Here is a 19,628-nt window from a genome sequence, read left to right as displayed (position 1 = left end):
TATAATGACAGGACTGGAGAGATAGCTCAGTGGCATAAGCACTTGCCTGACAAATACAAGGTCCCCAGTACTGCAAGAAAAAAATTAAATTAAATTTTAAAAATGCATATGTATATATAAAATAGACCGTGTCAGAATTCTGTGTCACAGAGTTTATTGCTAAGAAAAATGACATAAAATCATATGACTGAATGTACATCTTTCGTGGTTTAATGAAATCCAAACTAACATTTGTTAAGGTTTAGCCTGTTAGCCAGGTGTGGTGGCACAAGCCTGTAATCCCAGCACTCAGGAGGCTGAAGCAGGAGGATCATTGTGATTTTGAGGCCCAGCTGGGCTACAAAGTGAGCTCAAGGTCAGCCTGCACTACAAGTGAAACCCTGTCTCAAAAAGGCAAAATAAAGAAATAAATAAATAAAGTTAAGATTTTATTTCATACCTATGAAACTAGAAAAAAAAAAGTGATAATGAAAAAACATGAGCATGTTTTGAGCGGTGCCAGGTTCTCTGCTGGAGAGATGAAAATGAGAATTAAGGAATTCCTGCCCTCCTCGTGCCCGGTAATAAAGAAATGTCAAAGGACACAAAAGGGCACCTAACGTGACCGTGCCTGAGCGCAAGCATACAGTGTTTAAAGCAGTCGCTGAGGGTTCACTTGTGAGCACAAGGGCGGTGCCGCTCCTGAGAGATGGCACCTGGAGCACCATGAGGTCCCTCCTTATTCCTGGGAGTTGTGTTTCAAGAACTCAGGAGAGGGGCCGGCCAACTAGCTTAGTGGATTTAAGCACCTGAAGACAGGCGCAGGGGCCAGGGCTTCGATCTCCGGGCCTGCCCTGCCAGCCCTGTCCCCAGGGCGTGCTGAGACGGCAATTGAGACTGGGCCTGGTGGCGCACACCTGGAATCCCAGCTCTTGGGCGGATCACCATGAGTCCGATCTAGTAGTGAGACCCTGAACACCCTGTAGACCCTTCCCTAAAATACAAAAAAAAAAAAAGAACTCAGGAGATGCCTGAAACTGCAGATAATATGAAACCATGTACATAGTTTAATTTATAAAGTAAACACAGGACAAGGCTAGCAGCTAGTAATATAGTAGAACAATTACAATATACTGCAATAAAAGTTATGTCAACATGGTCTCTCTTGAGGCAAAACAAATCTGAGGTGGGACAAAATGTAAGGTGACCACATTAAAAAATTCAGTCGTGTGAGCAATACATTGTCATTAATTCCCCTCGAAATGGCCCCCCTTGCTTTCCACACACACGTATCATTCTTGACATCTTCTAGGCAGCTGCGGAAGTCCTCCTTCCTGGTGTCCTTATGAGATGTGATAGAAAATATACATATATATGTGATGAAGGCTGCCGCGGAATGCCCTCCAGGAAAGGCAGACGTGTAACTACACGGCAGTGACCCTTCATCTGCCGTAGCCGCTGGACCTGGCACTGATGCCTTCTGGCTCTTCCCCAAAGTCAAAATGACAAAGGGAAATATTTGGAATCAATTCAGGAAATTGAGGGAGCTATGACAGCGCCAGTAAAGACACGAAAGAGTAGTGGAGGGCGGTTCACGGCAAAGTCTTTTTTGTTTTTCATTTATCTGTTTGGTACAGGGTCTTACTACGCAGCTCGGACTCCTAGGGATCCTCCTGTTTTCAGCCTCCCCAGCGCTGGGACTACGGGTGTGCTCCATCACGCCTGGACTAGTTTGCCAACTCAGCACACCCTGGGGGTGGGGCCGGTGGGCAAGTGGGACCCTGGGACCAGGGATGGATCTCTGGTCCCTGCACTTGCCAAAGCAGGCACTTAGTCAAAAGATCTTTTATAGATTAAAAACATTAAATAATCACTGTATTTTTTATTTTTTAAAGAGAATAAAAAATAGTTTAAAAATTAGAAACAATACAGAATTTCACTGAACAAAATAATAGGAATTCAACAATGGCTGTTATATCGAATAATGTTGTCTTCAAATGAGTTGTTTAGAGTACCAGATATAAGAATGCCAAATTGGTGGGGGTTTTTTGGTTTTTGTTTTGTTTTGTTTTGTTTTGTTTTTTTCCAAATTGGTTTTAACAGCTCTAAGAAATTAAAAAGGAGAAGAAAAAATAACCTAAGCATTAACTGCTCGTCGCAATCAGCAGCACAATTAAGTATCCAAGCTGTCCTGTATCTGTACACAAATCTTTTTGCCTTCCCCCTTTCTCTTGTGCTTTTCCTCATCTCAGTGTTCCTTCCCTTTGAACAGCTTCTTTTTCCTCGCACAGCATCTATTGTACCTTCCAGATTTTATTTACTTTTTCAGGTTGGTGCACTAGGGAGACAATATGATGTTTGCACACGCAGGTGTAGTTTATGTCAAATATGGGTACGGTCTCTAGTTGCACCCATTAACCTATAAAAGCTTCGAGTTTGTCTTTCTTTGTAGCTGAGTAATACCCAATGGTGTAAAAATACCACTTTTTTTTTTTTTTTTTTTTTTTGCCTCAGTTGATGGGCATTTGGGTTGTTTCCCAGATTTACCTATGACAAAGTGTGTTGCTATGCGTTTGACGGTGGTATGACGTTTTCAGTTCTTCTGGAAAAATACGCAAGAGGGGAAAAGCCGGGTTGAGTGCAACCTCCAATACATTTACTGTATTTTTCTTTTTTTATGTATGTAGTAAGGGCCTACAGGGTCTCACCAGACAGTTCAGACTTGTAGTGATTCTCCTGTTTTCAGCCTCCCAAACGCTGTTATTACAGGCGCGCGCCACCACGCCCAGTCTCAATCGCCATCTCAGCTCTTCCCCAAAGTCAAAATGACTGTGAAAGGGAAATATTTGGAATCAATTCAGGAAGTTGAGGGAGCTATGACAGCGCCAGTAAAGACACGAAAGAGTAGTGGAGGGCGGTTCACGGCAAAGAGTCTTTTGTTTTTCATTTATCTCAGCGTGCCTTGGGGGCCGGGCTGGTGCAGCACGTGGGGGATCGAAGCCCTGCCCCTGAGCTCTGCCTAAGCAGGCGCTTTAGTCTGCTGAGCTATCTGGCCGGCCCTCACTGTATTTTTCAGTCATACCTTGTATTAACATTTCAGACTGTGGGTAACCGCAGGTAACTGAAGCCTGGGAATAGGGAAACACAGGTAAGGGAGCCCATGGCCCATATGGGACTTTTTCCTTCCCATCGTAGCGTCAATGCCTGGCACTGGACGTGCCACACGTAGGAGGTCCTCAGTTGGCATCTGATGGATGACTCCGATGTGCATCCAGAATTGCAGCGACATCCAGCTAGCTGTGTGTTCCAGCCCTGTGCGCAGTGTGCTGTTTTATCTCGGAGCCTTGTGGGTCTCCATTTGTGAATTGTGATACCGGCCCGGCACATGCGTGCCCAGCGTGGCCGCGGGAAGGCTCAGGCATCCCTTGCTCCTGCAGTGTTCAGCCACTGCGCAGAGCCGACTGCAGCAGCGCACCGTTCTGTCTTTCATACGTGAAACCTGTTCAGTCATTCTCAGGAACAATCCTTTATGTTGTCTTCAGAGAGCCCTGATTCCAAACTTTCTGGTATTATTTCTTTTCTTTTTTTAATGTACAGTACTTTATTATGCTTCTAATTATTATACATGGTTCATCTCTCTTTTTAAGAAAAAATAATTCTATAAAAGTAGAAATAAGCATTTACATATTTTTACAAAGAAATTTAGAAACTTAACCCTATACGGAATTGTAAGTCCTTATACTAGGGAGACAATACAATATTTACAGATGTGGGACTGGTTTATTTCACTAATAAATATATCTTCAAGTGGCATCCACTTAAATATGAAGGCTTCAAGTTTACCATTCTTTATAGCTGAGTAGTACTCCATTATATAAAAGTACCACATCTTTTTCAACCATTCCACATATGATGGGCATTTTCGTTGTTTCCAAGATCTGGCTATCACAAATTGTGCTGCTATAAACATAGGTACGCATATATCACTATAATACGACCCTTTCAGTTCCTCCTGGAAAATTCCCAGTAGGGGGATAGCAGGCTTGAAGGGGATTTCCAGTCCTAGTTTTCTAAGGCATCTCCACACTGATTTCCATAACGGTTGCATCTGGTATTATTTCTAAAAAGTACCTTGGCTTAGGTAGTGTGGCTCAGTGGTAACCCGCGCCAGGCTCTCGGTTTGATTCTCAGCCAAGGAAAATAATTACATGAAGTTAGTGGGTCACAGAGACAAACGCAGTCAAAATCCTGGTGTCCTTACGCCATCACTCCACAATGGCCAGAGCAGATAGATTCAGTAAACTTTCATGGCCTCTGACCCTCAAGGGAAGCAAGGATTGTGAGAGGCTGGCTTACACTGGGTCACCCCCATGGACACGCAGGCCTGGTAGGCCCTGCTGGAAGTTCCTACAGAAGTCAGAGGGAGGAGCCCACTGGGACCCCGGGGAAGGGCCATACCCAGAGAATGGCCCTTGAGCTTGTTCTTTGTATGTGATAAGAAGGCAGAGAGGTCTGGAGCTGACACTGGTATCTGGGAACGCAAAGGCAGCTGGCAACCCTGATTTTAGGCTGTACTTCTCCACATGGAGGATGTGCTGTTAGGGTGAAGAAGGGTATCCCCCTAAGAATATTCTCTGAGCTCAGTGCCGGAGATGGGATTGGTTGTCTTTTCCCCTGTCTGCCTTTCCTCCTGCCCAAAGGTTGACAGGGGTCCTGGAATAGCCTAAGCTGCCAGGAGCTCTGTATAGCGGTGAAGAACAGGGTTCATGTGTTGTGCTGCCTCCCAATGGAGCTGGGCCTTGGGTTCAAAAGGCTCCTTGGGACCAGCAACAGACCATTGTGGAAGGATCTTGGGGTAACCACATCTTTCTCCCCCTTCAGGCTCCCCATTCTCCAGGGAGGCACATTTGCTTTCGTGGCACCCTCTTTGGCCATGCTCTCTCTTCCGGCCTGGAAGTGCCCGGAGTGGACACTCAATGTCACCCAGGTGGACACCAGCTCTCCTGAATTTATAGAAGAGTGGCAGAAGAGGATCCGAGAGGTAACAGGGCCGGGGAGTAAGTGAGAGGATGGTCAGGGTGGGACACGGGCTCCTGAGTCTATTCATTTGTTCAGCATTCATTATCTGACTTCCTGCCCGGAAAGCCCCTGGGCTCTAAGATACTGGTTGGAGACAGATGGACAGCCAGGAATCCTCCCTCAGGGAGCTAGAGTCTGCTGCCTGGGGTTGGTGGGGCAGCATGGGAAGGAGAGAGACCTGCTCCAGCAAGAAAACAGAAGAGGGGGATGGGAGGGATTGGGGCTGTCCGGGAGGGGAGCGGAGATGAGTGTCCCCGGGAGCCTTCATTCCTCAAAGGGGAAGAGTATGCGAGACAGCGACTTTCATTTCATACGCTTTCTGTTTATTTTCATGCTGGTAACCTACGGTGGAGACCCTTAAAGCAAGAGGCGGCCAAGTAGGATTCTTGAGCCAAAGTCTCTGCGTGCTCTGTTCTGTTCTTTAGTTTGGTCTTGTTTTTTTGTTTTGTTTCTTTCTACTGCTCATAAGCAAAAAATGATGTTTATACTGTTAAAAGATTTAAAAAAATGTGGCAGAAGCCATATGTGGCCCACAAAAATCTAAACTATTTACCCTCTGGCCTTCAATAGAAAAAGCTAGATAATTCCTGGTTTAAAACACAGAGCTGAGGACCAGGGTTCCCCTTGCCTAGTCTAAGGCTGCCTGTCCTTATCTTCACCCCCCCAAGGGAATCAGGAACTCAGTTCTATCTGTGGTATTTTAGCGCCCTCTGCTGGTCACGTATTTTTCATCCGCGCTGTACATGAAGAAAGCCTTCCCAGTTCCCATTTCCTGAGCCTATAACTGATTCACAGATGGGCTTCATTCACTGAGTCAACTTGTTGGGGTGGATTCCTCAGACTCACTGACTTGTATTGACCGGGTTAGCTTCAAGGCTGGAAGCCACCGATTGTCGCCATACCAACTGTATGTCACCATCCCTGCCCCAGAGGAGAGTAATAGGAACGCAGCGCCAGTTGGAGGGCTAGGACTTACAGAGCTCAAGAACCTATAGAGGGGGAAAAGTGAGCGGTGATTCTGTTTTGGAAAATTGGTGGCTTCCGAAGGAGTAGAAAATTGGAACGAGATGGACAGTTCAGTTTTCAGTACATTAAACCAATCTAAACATCACCTTCCAGTATCATGGTAATTTAAACTACACAGGTCCCATGTACATTATATATATATATATATATATATATATATATGATAGATGAACTATATTTTCCAATGCATACTTGAGTGTAAAGCCAGGGGCGAATACCACTTTCTAGAAACAAAGATGGAAATTATAACCAGAATCATGGAGTTTAGAATAGTAGGGGGATGAATCAGATCCCAGTATAGAACCAAAGGCTAGAAGCTTGGGTGTTCATGATTCACTGTAGCCTGAAAGGGCATTCCCTGTAGGGAATGGAAGACTATAATTACTCTACCCACCAGCAAAGGAAATTAGCAAGGATGTTTTTTTATTCTGCACAGGGGTCTGTGGGAAGTGTCGGAACATAGATTTGCATGAGAAATACAGACTCCTACACATGGTGGCATGGTGGAAATGTTTTTCAGGCTCAGAAATGAGAGCTGGTCCTGTCAAATAGAATACGTGGGGATCTCAGCAAAAGAAAACCACGAAGTCATTCCTTTGGCACGTTTCCGTGTTCTAGGGTATAAGATTTGCACAGGAATAAACAGTGCCCCCTGAAAAGGACCCCACTGATGTAGATTTCGTAGGATATCATGAAAGACACTCGGCAGAAACAAGAGAAAGTTGAATTTTTTTTTTTCTTTCTGGAACCGGGGATTGAACTCAGGCCCTTGCGCTTGCCAGGGAAGTGCTTATTCCACTGAGCCATCTCTCCGGCCCCTAAAGTTGAGTACTTTGCAAGAGGCTATTCGATCAATGTGTTTAAATTGATTTAAGAGAATCAAGAGACAATAGAAGCCCTGATACAGAAGAAGATTAAATGCATAAGAATAGGGAATTTTAAAAATAGAACCAAACAGAACTTTAGCAATGCAAATATGTAATCAGATCGTTGCAATTTTAAAATACAATAATGATTAAACAGCATTTGACATAGTCAAAAGGAAATTAATAAATGGATTAAAAGATGATCTAAAGAAATAATACAGGGCTGGAGAGATGGCTCAGTGGTCTAAAGCACCTACTTAGAACAAGCTTGGCAAGGCATCAGGGACCGCGGTTCAATCCCCCAGCACCACATGCCAGCCAGCCCCGCCTCCTGGTGGGCTGAGCTGGCCACACACACACACACACACACACACACACAAATTAAAAAAAAATTTTAAAAAATAAAGAAATAATACAGCACAGAGGGGGAGAAAGATGGGAAAATATGAAATAGAGGATAAAAAGTGTAGAAAGAGAAGAAATCCAAGTTGTATCTAATAGGAATTTCAAAGTGATAATAAAAAAGAGGACAAAAGTGACAGCAGTAAGGGTACAGTGTCCAGGGTTCTATCCTCGGCATGCCATGATGGCTCTGTCCCGGGGGAGCTCTGAGCCAGGGATTGAGACTGGGCGTGGTGGTGCCTGCCTATAATCCCAGCACTTGAGAGGCTGAAAACAGGAGAATCCCTTTGAGTCCAGTATACCTAGTGAGACCCTGTAGACTGCGGACCAAATACAATAATAATAATAATAATGTTAATAATAATAATAATAATAATAAAGTGATAGCAGTAGAACAGCTGTGATGGTGGATACTTTAGGATAGATGAGAGATGCAAATGCAACTCAGGTTGATCGATCGCAGTTTCAAGTGGAGTAAATAAAGTAAGTCCAATACTAGATACACCGCGATGAAGCTGCAGTATGAAATACAAAGAGAAAAGTTAGATGCAACTTGAAAACATTGCATGCTGAAGAATAGCAGCAGTTTTCTCACCAGCAACCTCAGAGACCGGAAGGCATGGGGGCATTTTAGTTCCATACCCTTCAAGACTGATGGCAAACTAAAGACCCTTCCATTAAACACGGATGAAGAGAGTGTATTCATCACAGGCCTTTACTGAGTGACTACTCAAAGACATCCCCCAGGCAAAAGAAAATTAAATCTGGAATCAGGGAGAGGTGGAAAAACAGAGAAAGGAAGATTTGGTAATAAGTATGTATTAGTCAGCTCAGGGTGCTGTAACAAAATCCCAGAGGCTGGGTGTGTTAAGGACAGAGAAGGATTAAGTGTGACAGTGGGTGCCAGGTTGGTGGGGTTCTGATTAGGATTCTCTCCTTGGGTTGTAGACTGCTGTTTCTAGCTAAATCTGCACACAGTCTTTCCTTGCTCTGTCATGTAGGTTTCTTTTATGAAGACAAATATGCTAATGCTGTCGTAGAGCCCCTGTCTTGACCTCATCTAAATCTCATTACCGCTCAAGCCCCCATTTCCAAAAGCCATCAACAAAGAAACACGGGAGAAGGCCCAGTTCGGTCCTCAGAAATAGGTAAATCTGAGTATTGATTATAAGAAAATAGAATAAAATTCATACTAGTGACAGTGTGAATTTTAGGAAATGGAAGCCAATGCATATCTTGCAAAAATAATACGGGAAACCTAAGACGGTGACAGGACTTAAAGTTTTCTACAGTTGTTATGTACTTTTGGAAGATGCTAGAAAATTTAGTTAAACTGAAAATTTTGTATACGAAGTGCTCACCTAGGGGTCGGGGAGATAGCTTAGTAGAATAAGCGCTTGCCTGGCAAGTGCAAGGGTCTGAGTTCAATCCTCAGTTCTGCAAACAAGACAAAACAAAAAACAAAGAAGTTCTCACCTTAAAGTCCTCACCTTTAGAATAGGGCCAGCCAGATAGCTCAGTGGATTAAAGCGCCTGCTTAGGCAGAGGCAGGGACCAGGGTTTGATCCCCGCATGCTATGCTGGCCCCATCCCCCAGGGCACCCTGATACAGTGATTGAGACTGGGCATGGTGGTGTGCGCCTGTAATCCCAGCACTTGTGATCCTCCTGTCTCAGTCTCCCTGGCACTGGGATTATAGCTGTAATTCCACACCCAGTTTCAGGGCTGGCACAGTGGCATGGCATATGGTACCAGGGATCAAACCCGGGTCCCTGTGCTTGCCAGGCAGGTGCTTATACCGCTGAGCTATCTCCCCAGCCCCTTATAGCCTGTTTTTGATTAGCCAAGTGAACTAAACATAGTTTTACATTTTAAATGGTAATTTTTTTTAAATCCCAAAGAATAATGTACCCTGACATGTAAAAATTAAATGAAATCCAAATGCCAGTGAGTATAAAGTTTTAAGGGCTGGGGAGATAGCTCAACGGCTTACATGCCTGCCGGGCAAGGGCAAGGTCCTGAGTTCAATCCACGGTGCCAGAAAAAAGAAAAAGAAAGAAAGTTTTATTGGAATGCAGCTATGCGTATTTGTTCTCATCTTTGGAGAAGTGGCAACCCAGCCTGCACGCTCAACAAAGCCTAAAGCATCCGCTACCTGGTCCTTTACAGAAACTTTGCTACTCCTGCAACACAAAGGGAGAAAACCGAAAAGGACAGCCGCAAGCTGCTCGGCGCTCCGCTGTGCTCGCTCGCACGGGTAGCGCCCGTGTGAAACCCTTGCATCGCCGCGCCCGTGCACAGCGGGGAATGTCGAAGCCCTTTCCTGAAAAGCTTCACATTAAACGAAGCTGCCCGACAGGCAGCCGGAAGTGGCTGGAGAGAGGAGGGCCGGGCGGCTCTTCCCACTTCCTCTGAGGTTCCGCTCTGCCTCGGCTTCTGTTCCAAAGCCGCCCCGGCCCTGGGCTGAGCCCGCTCTTTCCCTCCAGCTGCAGGGCTCCATCATGGTGGCTTCCTGTGTGCAGATTCTAGTGGGCCTCTCGGGCCTCATTGGCTTCCTTATGCGCTTTATTGGCCCCTTGACCATCGCCCCGACCATCACCTTGGTGGCCCTGCCTCTCTTTGAATCTGCAGCCCAGGACGCCGGAATCCATTGGGGGATCGCCTCCCTGTAAGTACTCCGTGAGGAGGGCAGCTCATCTACATTTTTGTTTTCAGTGGAATATCACCCAGTAAGAATTGTATTTTTTTTTTTTAATTTTGAGAAATATTATCACTTAAATTGCTAAATTGCCCAGGCTGGTCTCACACTTGAGATCCTCCTGCCTCAGCCTCCCAGAATGCTGTCAAACCTTTTAAGAACCAAAGTTGCTACTTATTGTTCATTAATCCTGTTCATTATTTTATCTTATTAATAACTAGAGATTGTGAATTAATCGCCAGTGGTACATAAGAATACACTGTTTACAAAAAGTTGATCTTGTGGGTTTCTTGCCAGCTCGCTCTCCATGGAGTGGGGAAGGGTGTGAAAGCTGACTGTCTCAAGCTAGGTACAGTCTGAGTCGGTCAGAGGTGCAATCCGGGGACAGCCATGGATCACAGGGTGTCATAGAGTGTGGGGGAAATGGAGACAGCCAGCTGGGAGGGTCAAGAGGCTTCAAGGCAAACGCAGACTTGAAGGGACTTAGGGGTTGACGCTGTCCCTCTGTGGTCTCAGAGGAGGTGTGAGGACCATCAGCCCGCACAAGGTCCTGGACAGGAAGATGGTTCCTGACTCTTGTCCCTTGACGATAGTAGCTGGGTCTGTGTGACTCTCCAGAAACCGTGGCAGCCAATCTTGCTCTTCCTTTTGGGCCACAGCAACTCCCGAGATGAGACAAGCCCTGCTCAGAGGGGGCAGAGTCCGTCCGCGCTCTGAGGGGTCCAGCCAGGACCCTCCTAGTGAGGGTACTGCTCGCGGGGACACAGGGTGGCTCGCTCCCTGGCCGCCCCCGGAAGCCGTGTGCACCCTCGGCTCAGGATGCGCGAGACCGCAGGTGGGCTATGGTTGTCCCTTCCTGTTTCAGGACCATCTTCCTCATCGTGCTGTTTTCTCAGTACCTGAAGAATGTCGCGGTGCCCGTGCCTGTGTGTACAGGATGGAAGAAATGTCGCACTGCCAAGTTCCACGTGTTTCAGGTCTTCCCTGTAAGTAGGCCCTTCCCTGTAAGGCGCTCCTGGCCCCTTGCGCCCCAAGGTGGCTCCCTGGAGAGCGCAGGCGAGACACCTTCTCCACGCCCAGGGGCTCCCCAGGCCTCTGCCCCACAGCTGCGGAGGCTCACTCTGAGCAGGGACAGCCTGAGGACACCCCAAGTGCTTCCTCCTAGAGCCCAGGGCCACTGCTTGATGAAACACCAGGGCCTGAAGCAGCCTGGTGGGCCACATTGCTTAAATCAGGGTCTTTCGAGATGGCTCTGGGGCGACCCAGTTGCTGGTGTCAACCACGGCACCACCTCCTTTTACAGATTCTTCCCATCGAATTTTGGGTAGTTGTCAGCCACACAACTGTTTCTGGTTTGTTTATTTATTTATTTATTTATTTATTTATTTATTTTTTGGATTTTAGGGAAGGGTCTACAGGGTGTTCAGTGTCTCACTACCAGATCGGATTGGTAGTAATCCACCTGTTTACAGCCTCCCAAAAGCTGGGATTACAGGCATGCACCACCATGCCCAGTCTCAATTGCTGTCTCAGTGTTCTCCAGGGGTGGAGCCAGCACAGCAGGCCTGGGGATTAAACCCCCAGCCCCTGAGCTTGCTTGCAGGTACTTTAATCCACTGAGCTATTTGGTCAGCCCTTGTCTTTTGCTTTAACGTAACTGTACACTTTATTTCTCATTGTAAAATAGGCTTCTACATAATGATCTCATTGATCCTTCAATAGCTCCTCAGGCAAGGGATGCTAAAAGTCAGCGTGCACAGCAAACTTTGTCAAACATACAGTTCTGGGCTCCTGCCACCAGAGACTTCAAACCTATATATCTGAGGGCCTCCTTTTACGAAATTCTTTTAGCTGGGCATGATGGCACTGTTCTTAATCTCAGGACTCAAGGAGGCTGAGGCAGGAGGATCACAAATTCAAGCTCCACCTGGGCAACCTAGGGAGAAGCTGTCTCCAAATTAAGGTCCAATCGGGCCGGGGAGATGGCTCAGTGGAATAAGCGCTTCCCTGGCAAGCACAAGATCTGGAGTTCAATCCCTGGTTCCACAAAAAAAAAAAAAAAAGAAAAAAAAAAACCAAATTAAGGTCCAATCCCCATTACCTGAATAAATAAATAGCTCTATTTCGGGCCCCCAGCTGTGCCCAGTGTGCTGGACACTTCAGCCCAAGCCCGCACAGGTTACTTTCTGCTTGTTTTTAAAGAATAAGAAATAGTGGTAGGAAAAAAAGAAGCAGCCTTAGAGATGATACAAGATTTCACTAAACAAAGTAATAGGAATTTAACAATGGTTGCTGTAGTACATTGTTTCTTTTTTTTTTTTTTTTTTTTTTAAATGTATTTGATTGTTGCAGGGTCTCACTAAGCAGCTCAGACTCATAGTGATCCTCCTGTTTTCATCCTCCGAGTGCTGGGGATTATGGCGGGCGTGCACCACCACCCCTGGACTCTGGCTGGCTCAGCCCACCCTGGGGGTGGGGTTGTCAGGCCGTGTGGTTCTGGGGATCAAACTGCAGTCCCTGCGCTTGCCTAAGCAGGCACTTTAGTCTGCTGAGCTATTTCGCTGGCCCCTACATTCTTTTTTTTTGGTACTGAGAATCAAACTCAGGACCTTGCACTTTCCAGGCAGGCACTTAAGCTGCTGAGCTATCTCCCCAGCCCTTACATTATTTCTTTAACACACTAATTTATCCATGGATCCTGCAGCTGCCTCTGGTCACTAGCAGGACTAGGAACCTCGCATCACATCCCCAGGAGGGAACCTTCCCAACCCCTCCTCAGGGTGGAGGGGCAGGGTGGCTGCTGAAGGGTGACTCCTCCACAGGTGCTGCTGGCCCTCTGCCTGTCCTGGCTCCTCTGTTTTGTGCTCACCATCACCAACGTCCTCCCCTCGGCCCCCACCGCTCCTGAGTACCTGGCCCGCACGGACTCCAGAGGCAGCGTCCTGAGCCAGGCCCCCTGGTTTCGCTTCCCTTACCCAGGTAGGGGCACAAGGTGGCCATGTTGGCTGACATAGCCCACGGGGCTCAGGGAGGCGCTGGAGTGGAAGGGAGGGGTTGGCAAGGAGGATCAGGCCCAGGAGGACCGTCTCTGACTCTTCAGAGATGCAGGAAGCCCCAGGTCACTCTGCAAGCCCCACAGGGCGGTGGGCCAAGGGCTGGCATCCCAGACCCACCTGGGAGCTGGGTTCCACCCCTTCGATGTTGTTCAGAACTCCACAGGCTGGGAGTGGGGTGGGAAGAGACAGCCAGAGCCCTGACCCCTAATCAGGCCTTTGGGTCTTCTCCTGGGTCCAGCAGACCTCACAACGGGAGCCAGCCTTCCCCGGGCCCCTCTGGCAGTGGAGGGGACATGGGCTCCAGCAGCCCTCCTGAGTGGATGTGGCCCTGCCCTGCATTTTCAGGACAGTGGGGCCTCCCGACCGTCAGCCTGGCTGGGGTCTTCGGGATCATCGCCGGTGTCATCTCCTCCATGGTGGAGTCTGTGGGTGACTACTACGCCTGTGCCCGGCTGTCGGGGGCCCCACCCCCTCCGAAGCATGCCATCAACCGTGGCATCAGCATCGAGGGCCTCGGCTGCCTGCTCGCAGGGGCCTGGGGGTCAGGGAACGGCACCACTTCTTACAGCGAGAACATCGGGGCGCTGGGTATCACCAGGGTAAGGCTGCTGGAACCTGGATCCGCCACGCTGTGTGTTAGGTTCTTGGTGCACAGCACAGCCACCTTCTTACTTTACTGATGAGAGGTCAGAATTAGACATGGGTCATTCTGGGGCATAGAGGTGGAGTCCCCAGGCTGTGCTCCTTTGTGCATAGAGGCCCTGTGTGTGTGTGTGTGGGGGGCACTTGCCCACCTCAGCCTCCTCGGAGGCTGTGCGTGGTCCCTGGGCTATGGCCCCTGCTGTCTCTTCCCCTGCCCCCACTAGAAAGGGCTGTTGCCTGCAAGGACCCACCTGGTCCTTTACCCACTCACATCCTACAGCCCTATTGCCATGCAAAGCTACAGTTTGGTAGCAAGGATACGGGTGACTTTGCCTTCCACTCTTGGCCGTGCCCGGCTGTCACGCTGCTGCCCCACAAGGTCTGTGCTGCACTCGTAGGTGGCAGCTTTCTGAACACTGAGGAGGGAGCCCCTCCTTTCTGAGGTTCAGGCGGGAGGTCCACTACCTTCAGCTGCACCCTGGCCACTGCCAGTTGATGTCTCCTAGACACCTTGCTCTCAGTGGCCCTGTGGGTCCAGGTGGTGCCCATCCCAGCTTCTCCTGCAGCCCTGTCATAGCGAGTTCGCCCCAGGCACCCTAACTAAGCTTTGGACTGCTTGCAACACCCGGCCGTTCCCATCTTCTCGACATCGGCCTTTTCCTGAACTCCTTCCTCCCTCACCAGCACCACAGCCCCCCTCTCCCTCCTGGATTCTGCATCAGTGCCCCACATCCGCCCTTGCCGGGACCTGGCCTATCCCGAATCTGCCCAAGGATCCTCCTAGAGCCTAATTCTGACCAGATTGGCCTCTGCTTACACCCGCTATATGGCACCACATTTTCCACAGTAAATCTCTAGCAGATTAGCAGGAATTCTGTGGGATGGAGCTTTCTAAAGTGACTTAGGAAAGAACAAGATTATTATGTTCCTTCCGTGAGCTTCAGATGTCTCTGCAGCGGTTCCCAGCACAAGTCCTGGGAGCTAGAGGAGAGCAAATGCCCTGCCCCTGCCCAACTGGCAGGGCTCCCTCAGTGGCTGTGCTGTGCAGCTGGTGGTGCCGCACCTTCCAGCTCAGGTCTGCGTGGCCTCAGCACTGCCGCAGCTAAAATCCCTGAGCCACTGGCTGGGTGAGCCCCACCTCCACCATGTCCCGTCTCACTCTTGTCCAAGGTCTCCAGGGCCCTGAGGGCTGCAGGTGACGGAAACCTCCTTTCCACAGGAAGGTCACAGCCTGCCCCCATAGCAGGCAGCTCCCTAAGTATAAAGCAGTGATTTCCGGCTCTGTTTACAGGAATGAATTTCTTTCTTTTTAAAAAAAACCTTGGGGCTGGGGAGATGGCTCAGTGGAATAAGTGCTTCCCTAGCAAGCGCAAGGGTCTCAGTTCAATCCCCAGTCCCCCCACAAAACAAAGCACAACAAAAACAAAACAGAACTCATTTATTTCTTTGGTACAGAGTCTTGCTATGCAGCCCCAGCTCACAGTGATCCTTTTGTCTCAGCCTCCTCAGTGCTGGGATTACAAGTGTGTGCCACCATGCCTGTTCTCAGTGGCTGCCACAGCGTGCCCAGGGTTCTGGGGCCAGCACAGCATGCGGTACCGGGCGTCGAACCTGTGTCCTTGCACTTGCCGGCAGGTACTTAGACTGCTGGCTTGTCTCCCCAGCCCAACAGAAACAAATTTCAAGCAAAGCAGAATATTATATGTTCTATCTTTTTAGAGCAGGTTTTGGTGTATGGCAAAATTGAGTGAGAGGTGCGGGGCCCGTTTCTGCCTCCCAGACTTGGTCACCGTCCCTGCCCTCCACTTGCAGCCCTCACAGTGACACTTGGTAGAATTCCCAGGCCCACAGGGCAGGGCGCAGGCTGGGGATCCCCTCTGAGATGTGCACACTGTGGGGCTGGACAGTGTCTCATACATGTCCACCATCACCATATCACCCAAGCAGTTTCATCACACTGGAAAACCAGAGGCTGTTTTCGCCCTGCTGGTAAAATCTGTCACCCAGACCCCACGCTGCAAGCTTGAACAGCGCTACAGGCAGCAGCGATAGCGCTCCGGCCGCTGTGTGCACCAAGCCCCCCCAGCCCTGACGCCTGAGCTCAAGCCAAGGTGGGGTGTTTCTTTTTCTTTACATCTTTGTAGAAACTTCATTGTGCTTCACAACCTAAGAGCCACTGTAAGCAAGTGGCCGAAACACATTTCTTCGGCATCCCAGAACTCCCAGCTACTCAGCAAGCCCCACGCACACCAGGTGTGGCGGCTAGGAGTGATTCCTTCTGGGTCAAAGGCTGTGAAAGTCAACTGTGAGAGCTGAGCCTGAGAGACCCTCACTCGTGGAAATGAACTTTTAAGATGCTGGAAAACTTTTCAGCTGGGCTCCAGAACAGCAGGGGAAGGGTGCTGTCCCTGGTGCGTATGCTAAGCGCACCTTCCCGGTAGGAAAAGTCGTAGTTAATGATCACTTGTTGAGAAAAATCTGTCATTGTCCTAATGGAGAAAATGTATTGGTTAATAATAATGAAATGGCTTTATGGAAGGATATTTTAAAAATGTATATTATATCATGTCACCGCCTTACTTAAAAACTGTCCCTTGAGGATTTCTCTTGTCTTAGGTTTTTTTTTTTTTTTTCACTTCCTATGCTTTTATTTGGAAAATATACACATCGTTCAGTTTACTGCCTCTCTTATCTGTAAATGTACATCTGCTAGTGCTGAGTTCCTTCATATTCTTGTCAGCCATCGGGTGACAGGGTGACCTGTCCCCGGAACTCCTCTCATCCTGCAGAACCAAACCTCTGGCCCGCTAAACAACACCTACCCAGTCCTTCCTACCTCCATTCCCGGCCGCTGTAACCTGTCTCTGCCTCTATGAACTTGAACTCCCTTGCTGGGTACCTACCTGGTCTCACTAGAACCTCACTGGAGGTCTTTCTTCATGGCTTCCTTATATTGCTTAGCACAATGTCCTTGGGGCTCATCCAGGTTGTAGCTGGCATAGACTTTCCTTTTTAAGACTCCTGCACACACAGACCACACTCTGTTCATGCATTCTCCTGTGATTTTATTCTGGCTCCTTCCCAGGGCCCTAGTACCCTGCAGGATGGAGCCCGGGCCTTGCTCTGAATATCCATCTCCCACCTTCTCCTCAGGTCTCTGCCTCTCAGCATACAGGTTTTCCTTTGCTCCCTATTCAGTCAGCACTTGTTATTATTTTTTTTCCAGAACTTTCTTCCATCAAATCTTCTTCTTCTCTTGGGTCCAGCTGAATGCTGCCCTAGATGGACCACTGCTGACCACCTTCCACAGAGCCTCTGCTCTACCACCTGGACCCCATCACCTATGCTGGCTGTCTTAGGAGCCCACCCTGAATTGCTGCTGGAAATGAGCTACTTTGTTTACTAGATCTGCTTGGTGTCTGTCCTTCTCCTTAAGATTATAAACTCCATTTATGAGTAACATGAAAAATGTAGCTAGGAACTCACAGCACTGTTGATAAAACCTAGGAGACTGAGGGCTAAGCTAGACCCAGAGGACCTGGGCGTTACTGGGCATGGCTCTGTGTGGCCTTGCGTTCCTCACTTACATCTGTGGGCCTAGGCTTTCTGATCTTTCGAATGAGAAGTCTGGGTGAGCCACTCTCTGTTTGTCTTCCACCATGGCCTTCTGTGATACATGAAGCCTGGTGCTACCCCACCGTGCAGGTTTCTCAGGGGAGGAGAGGGCTAAGACTGAGCCCCACTACCACACTCTCAGCTTTTCCCCAATCCAGCTGGGTTGAGCAAGATTTAGGGGTCATGTGGCATCCTTCCCACAAATACATCTCCCTGTCTCCACACGCTGGGTGCTGCAGGTGGGGAGCCGGAACGTGATTGTCGCTGCAGGCTGCGTGCTGCTCGTGATGGGTGTATTTGGAAAGATCGGGGCTGCATTCGCCACCATCCCAACCCCTGTGATCGGAGGCATGTTCCTCGTCATGTTTGGGGTCATCAGTGCCGTGGGGATCTCCAATCTGCAGGTGAGGGGGGGCAGGGCACCCTCAGGAAGGCAGCAGCCCTGCCCATCTTGAGAAGAGCTCACAGGGGTGAGAGAGCAGGATGGTGGGGCCCAAGGAGGAGGTGGAGAAGGAGGGAATCCTTCTTGGGGGTGCACTGGCCCCCAAATGGGAAAAATAAATGGCCAAAAGCACAGCACCTCAGCCCCGAATCAGCCATCACACCCCTGTGCAGTAGAGGTGCAAAGCATCAGCCATCACACCCCTGTGCAATAGAGGTGCAGGGACGCCTGTGCAAGCTCCCGGCCTCTCTCCTGCAGTATGTGAGCATGAACTCTTCCCGGAACCTCTTCATCTTTGGCTTCTCCATCTCCTTTGGGCTTGCCATTCCCAGCTGGGTGAACAGGAATCCCGAGAGGCTGCAGACAGGTGATTGCTCTCTGTCCTTCTGTCCCCACTGTGGGTGTGAGCAGCAGGGTTGTTGGCTCCACTTGGGAACTGTCACTGTTGTCTCACTCCAGGGATCCCCCAGCTGGACCAGATCCTCCAGGTGTTGCTGACCACAGGCATGTTTGTCGGAGGATTCCTGGGCTTTCTCCTGGACAACACCATCCCAGGTAGAGCCCACCCGTGAGCCGGTGCAGGCAGCATTTTACCCACCAGTGTTGGGTTGGTCACAGCACACCCCATGTGGGCCCTAAACCTGGAGGTGGGGAGAGGGAGGTCTGCTCAGGCTGCTGTGACAAGGCATCACAGACTGGGGGCTTAGATGACAGGAAGCAACTCCTGGAGATTCAGGCGTGAGCAGCTTGGCTTCTCCCAAGGCCTCGCCTGGACATGGAGACTCCACCTTCTAACTGCTGGGGTTGTAGCCCAGTGGCACAAGTGCCTGCCTGGCAAGTGCAAGGTCCTGAGTTCAATTCCCAGTAAACCCCCCAAAAAGTATGTTCTCTGTGTCCTCACGTGATCTTTCCTCTGAGCATGCTGCTCCCAGTGTCCTCCTGGGTCCAAATCACATCTTATAAAGATGTTATTCCTATCAGACTAGCTCTACCCTAAAGGGCTCATTGCAACTTTTTATTGCCTTTTTAAAGCTCCTGTCTCCAAACATAGTCACATTCTCAGATGCTGGGAAGTAGGGTTTCAGTATATGAATCTTAAGGGGATAAAATTCAGTCCGTAACAGAGTGCTAAAACAGGAGCTACAGCAGCAGCAACAGGAAAAGGACACAGCCTGGCTCTGCTGTGAGAGAGGAGGGAGCCCACTCTTACTGATGAGGGAGCCCACTCTTATCCTCATTCATTCATTCATTCATTCATTCATTCATTCATTCAATGAAAATCTGTTGAACATTTTCCACATACCAGATACTGCATTCTGAGAACAGGAAGAAAAAGGGCAAATCCTTTTCTTCCAGAAATCTACAGGCTAATGGGAGAAAATGACAAGGAACAGACACACACAGTGTTGCTCAGTAGGAGGAGCTGGGTACTAAGAGCTGGGTAGCAGGTCCCATCATTGGCAAACTTGGGACACAGGGTGGGTTGTGAAGGTGCAGAGGGTCAGTTGGGAGCAGCTTCTGGAAGGCTTGGCCAGTTCTCTCTTCTGCCTGCCCCCAGCCGCTCCTGAGGATCCCTGTGGCCACACCTGCCTCACAGTGTTTCATTTGCCACGCTGCTGCTTGCCACCAAATGCAGAGCGCCTCTATGCCTGCAACCATTAGGATGCATTTGAGGCCAGCTCTGTGCTTCCTGCCTGGCCACATGGGTGGTGTGGGGGAACCCAGGAACATGGAGAGGAGGAGCCTGGAGGAGCCCTGAGGAGGGGCTGATGTGGAGGAAGAGGGTGTGGAGCAAGCCTGTGTGGACTCAGGGGCAGGTATGC

The 19,628-nt window shown here is 49.1% G+C and overlaps 1 protein-coding gene across 3 annotated transcripts in view; it reads left to right on the top strand.

The window, feature by feature from the left end:
• Positions 1 to 19,628, top strand: part of LOC101591629 (solute carrier family 23 member 1) — a 52,807-nt gene that overhangs the window by 31,990 nt on the left and 1,189 nt on the right. For 2 of the 3 annotated variants that reach the window (XM_023713851.1, XM_023713850.1), the window contains exons 4-11: positions 4,861 to 5,020; positions 9,839 to 10,020; positions 10,916 to 11,036; positions 12,873 to 13,029; positions 13,452 to 13,705; positions 17,603 to 17,767; positions 18,064 to 18,172; positions 18,265 to 18,360. In XM_023713851.1, the coding sequence (XP_023569619.1) occupies positions 4,861 to 5,020; positions 9,839 to 10,020; positions 10,916 to 11,036; positions 12,873 to 13,029; positions 13,452 to 13,705; positions 17,603 to 17,767; positions 18,064 to 18,172; positions 18,265 to 18,360 (1,244 nt within the window). The remainder of the gene's footprint in view (positions 1 to 4,860; positions 5,021 to 9,838; positions 10,021 to 10,915; positions 11,037 to 12,872; positions 13,030 to 13,451; positions 13,706 to 17,602; positions 17,768 to 18,063; positions 18,173 to 18,264; positions 18,361 to 19,628) is intronic. The other variant, XM_023713852.1, reaches the window with a different exon arrangement.

The sequence above is a fragment of the Octodon degus genome, unplaced genomic scaffold (genome assembly GCF_000260255.1).
Source record: "Octodon degus isolate 3935 unplaced genomic scaffold, OctDeg1.0 scaffold00032, whole genome shotgun sequence".
Classification (NCBI taxonomy): Eukaryota; Metazoa; Chordata; class Mammalia; order Rodentia; family Octodontidae; genus Octodon; species Octodon degus.
Note: the sequence above shows the minus strand (reverse complement) of the source record. Positions and strands in the feature narration are given on the sequence as shown.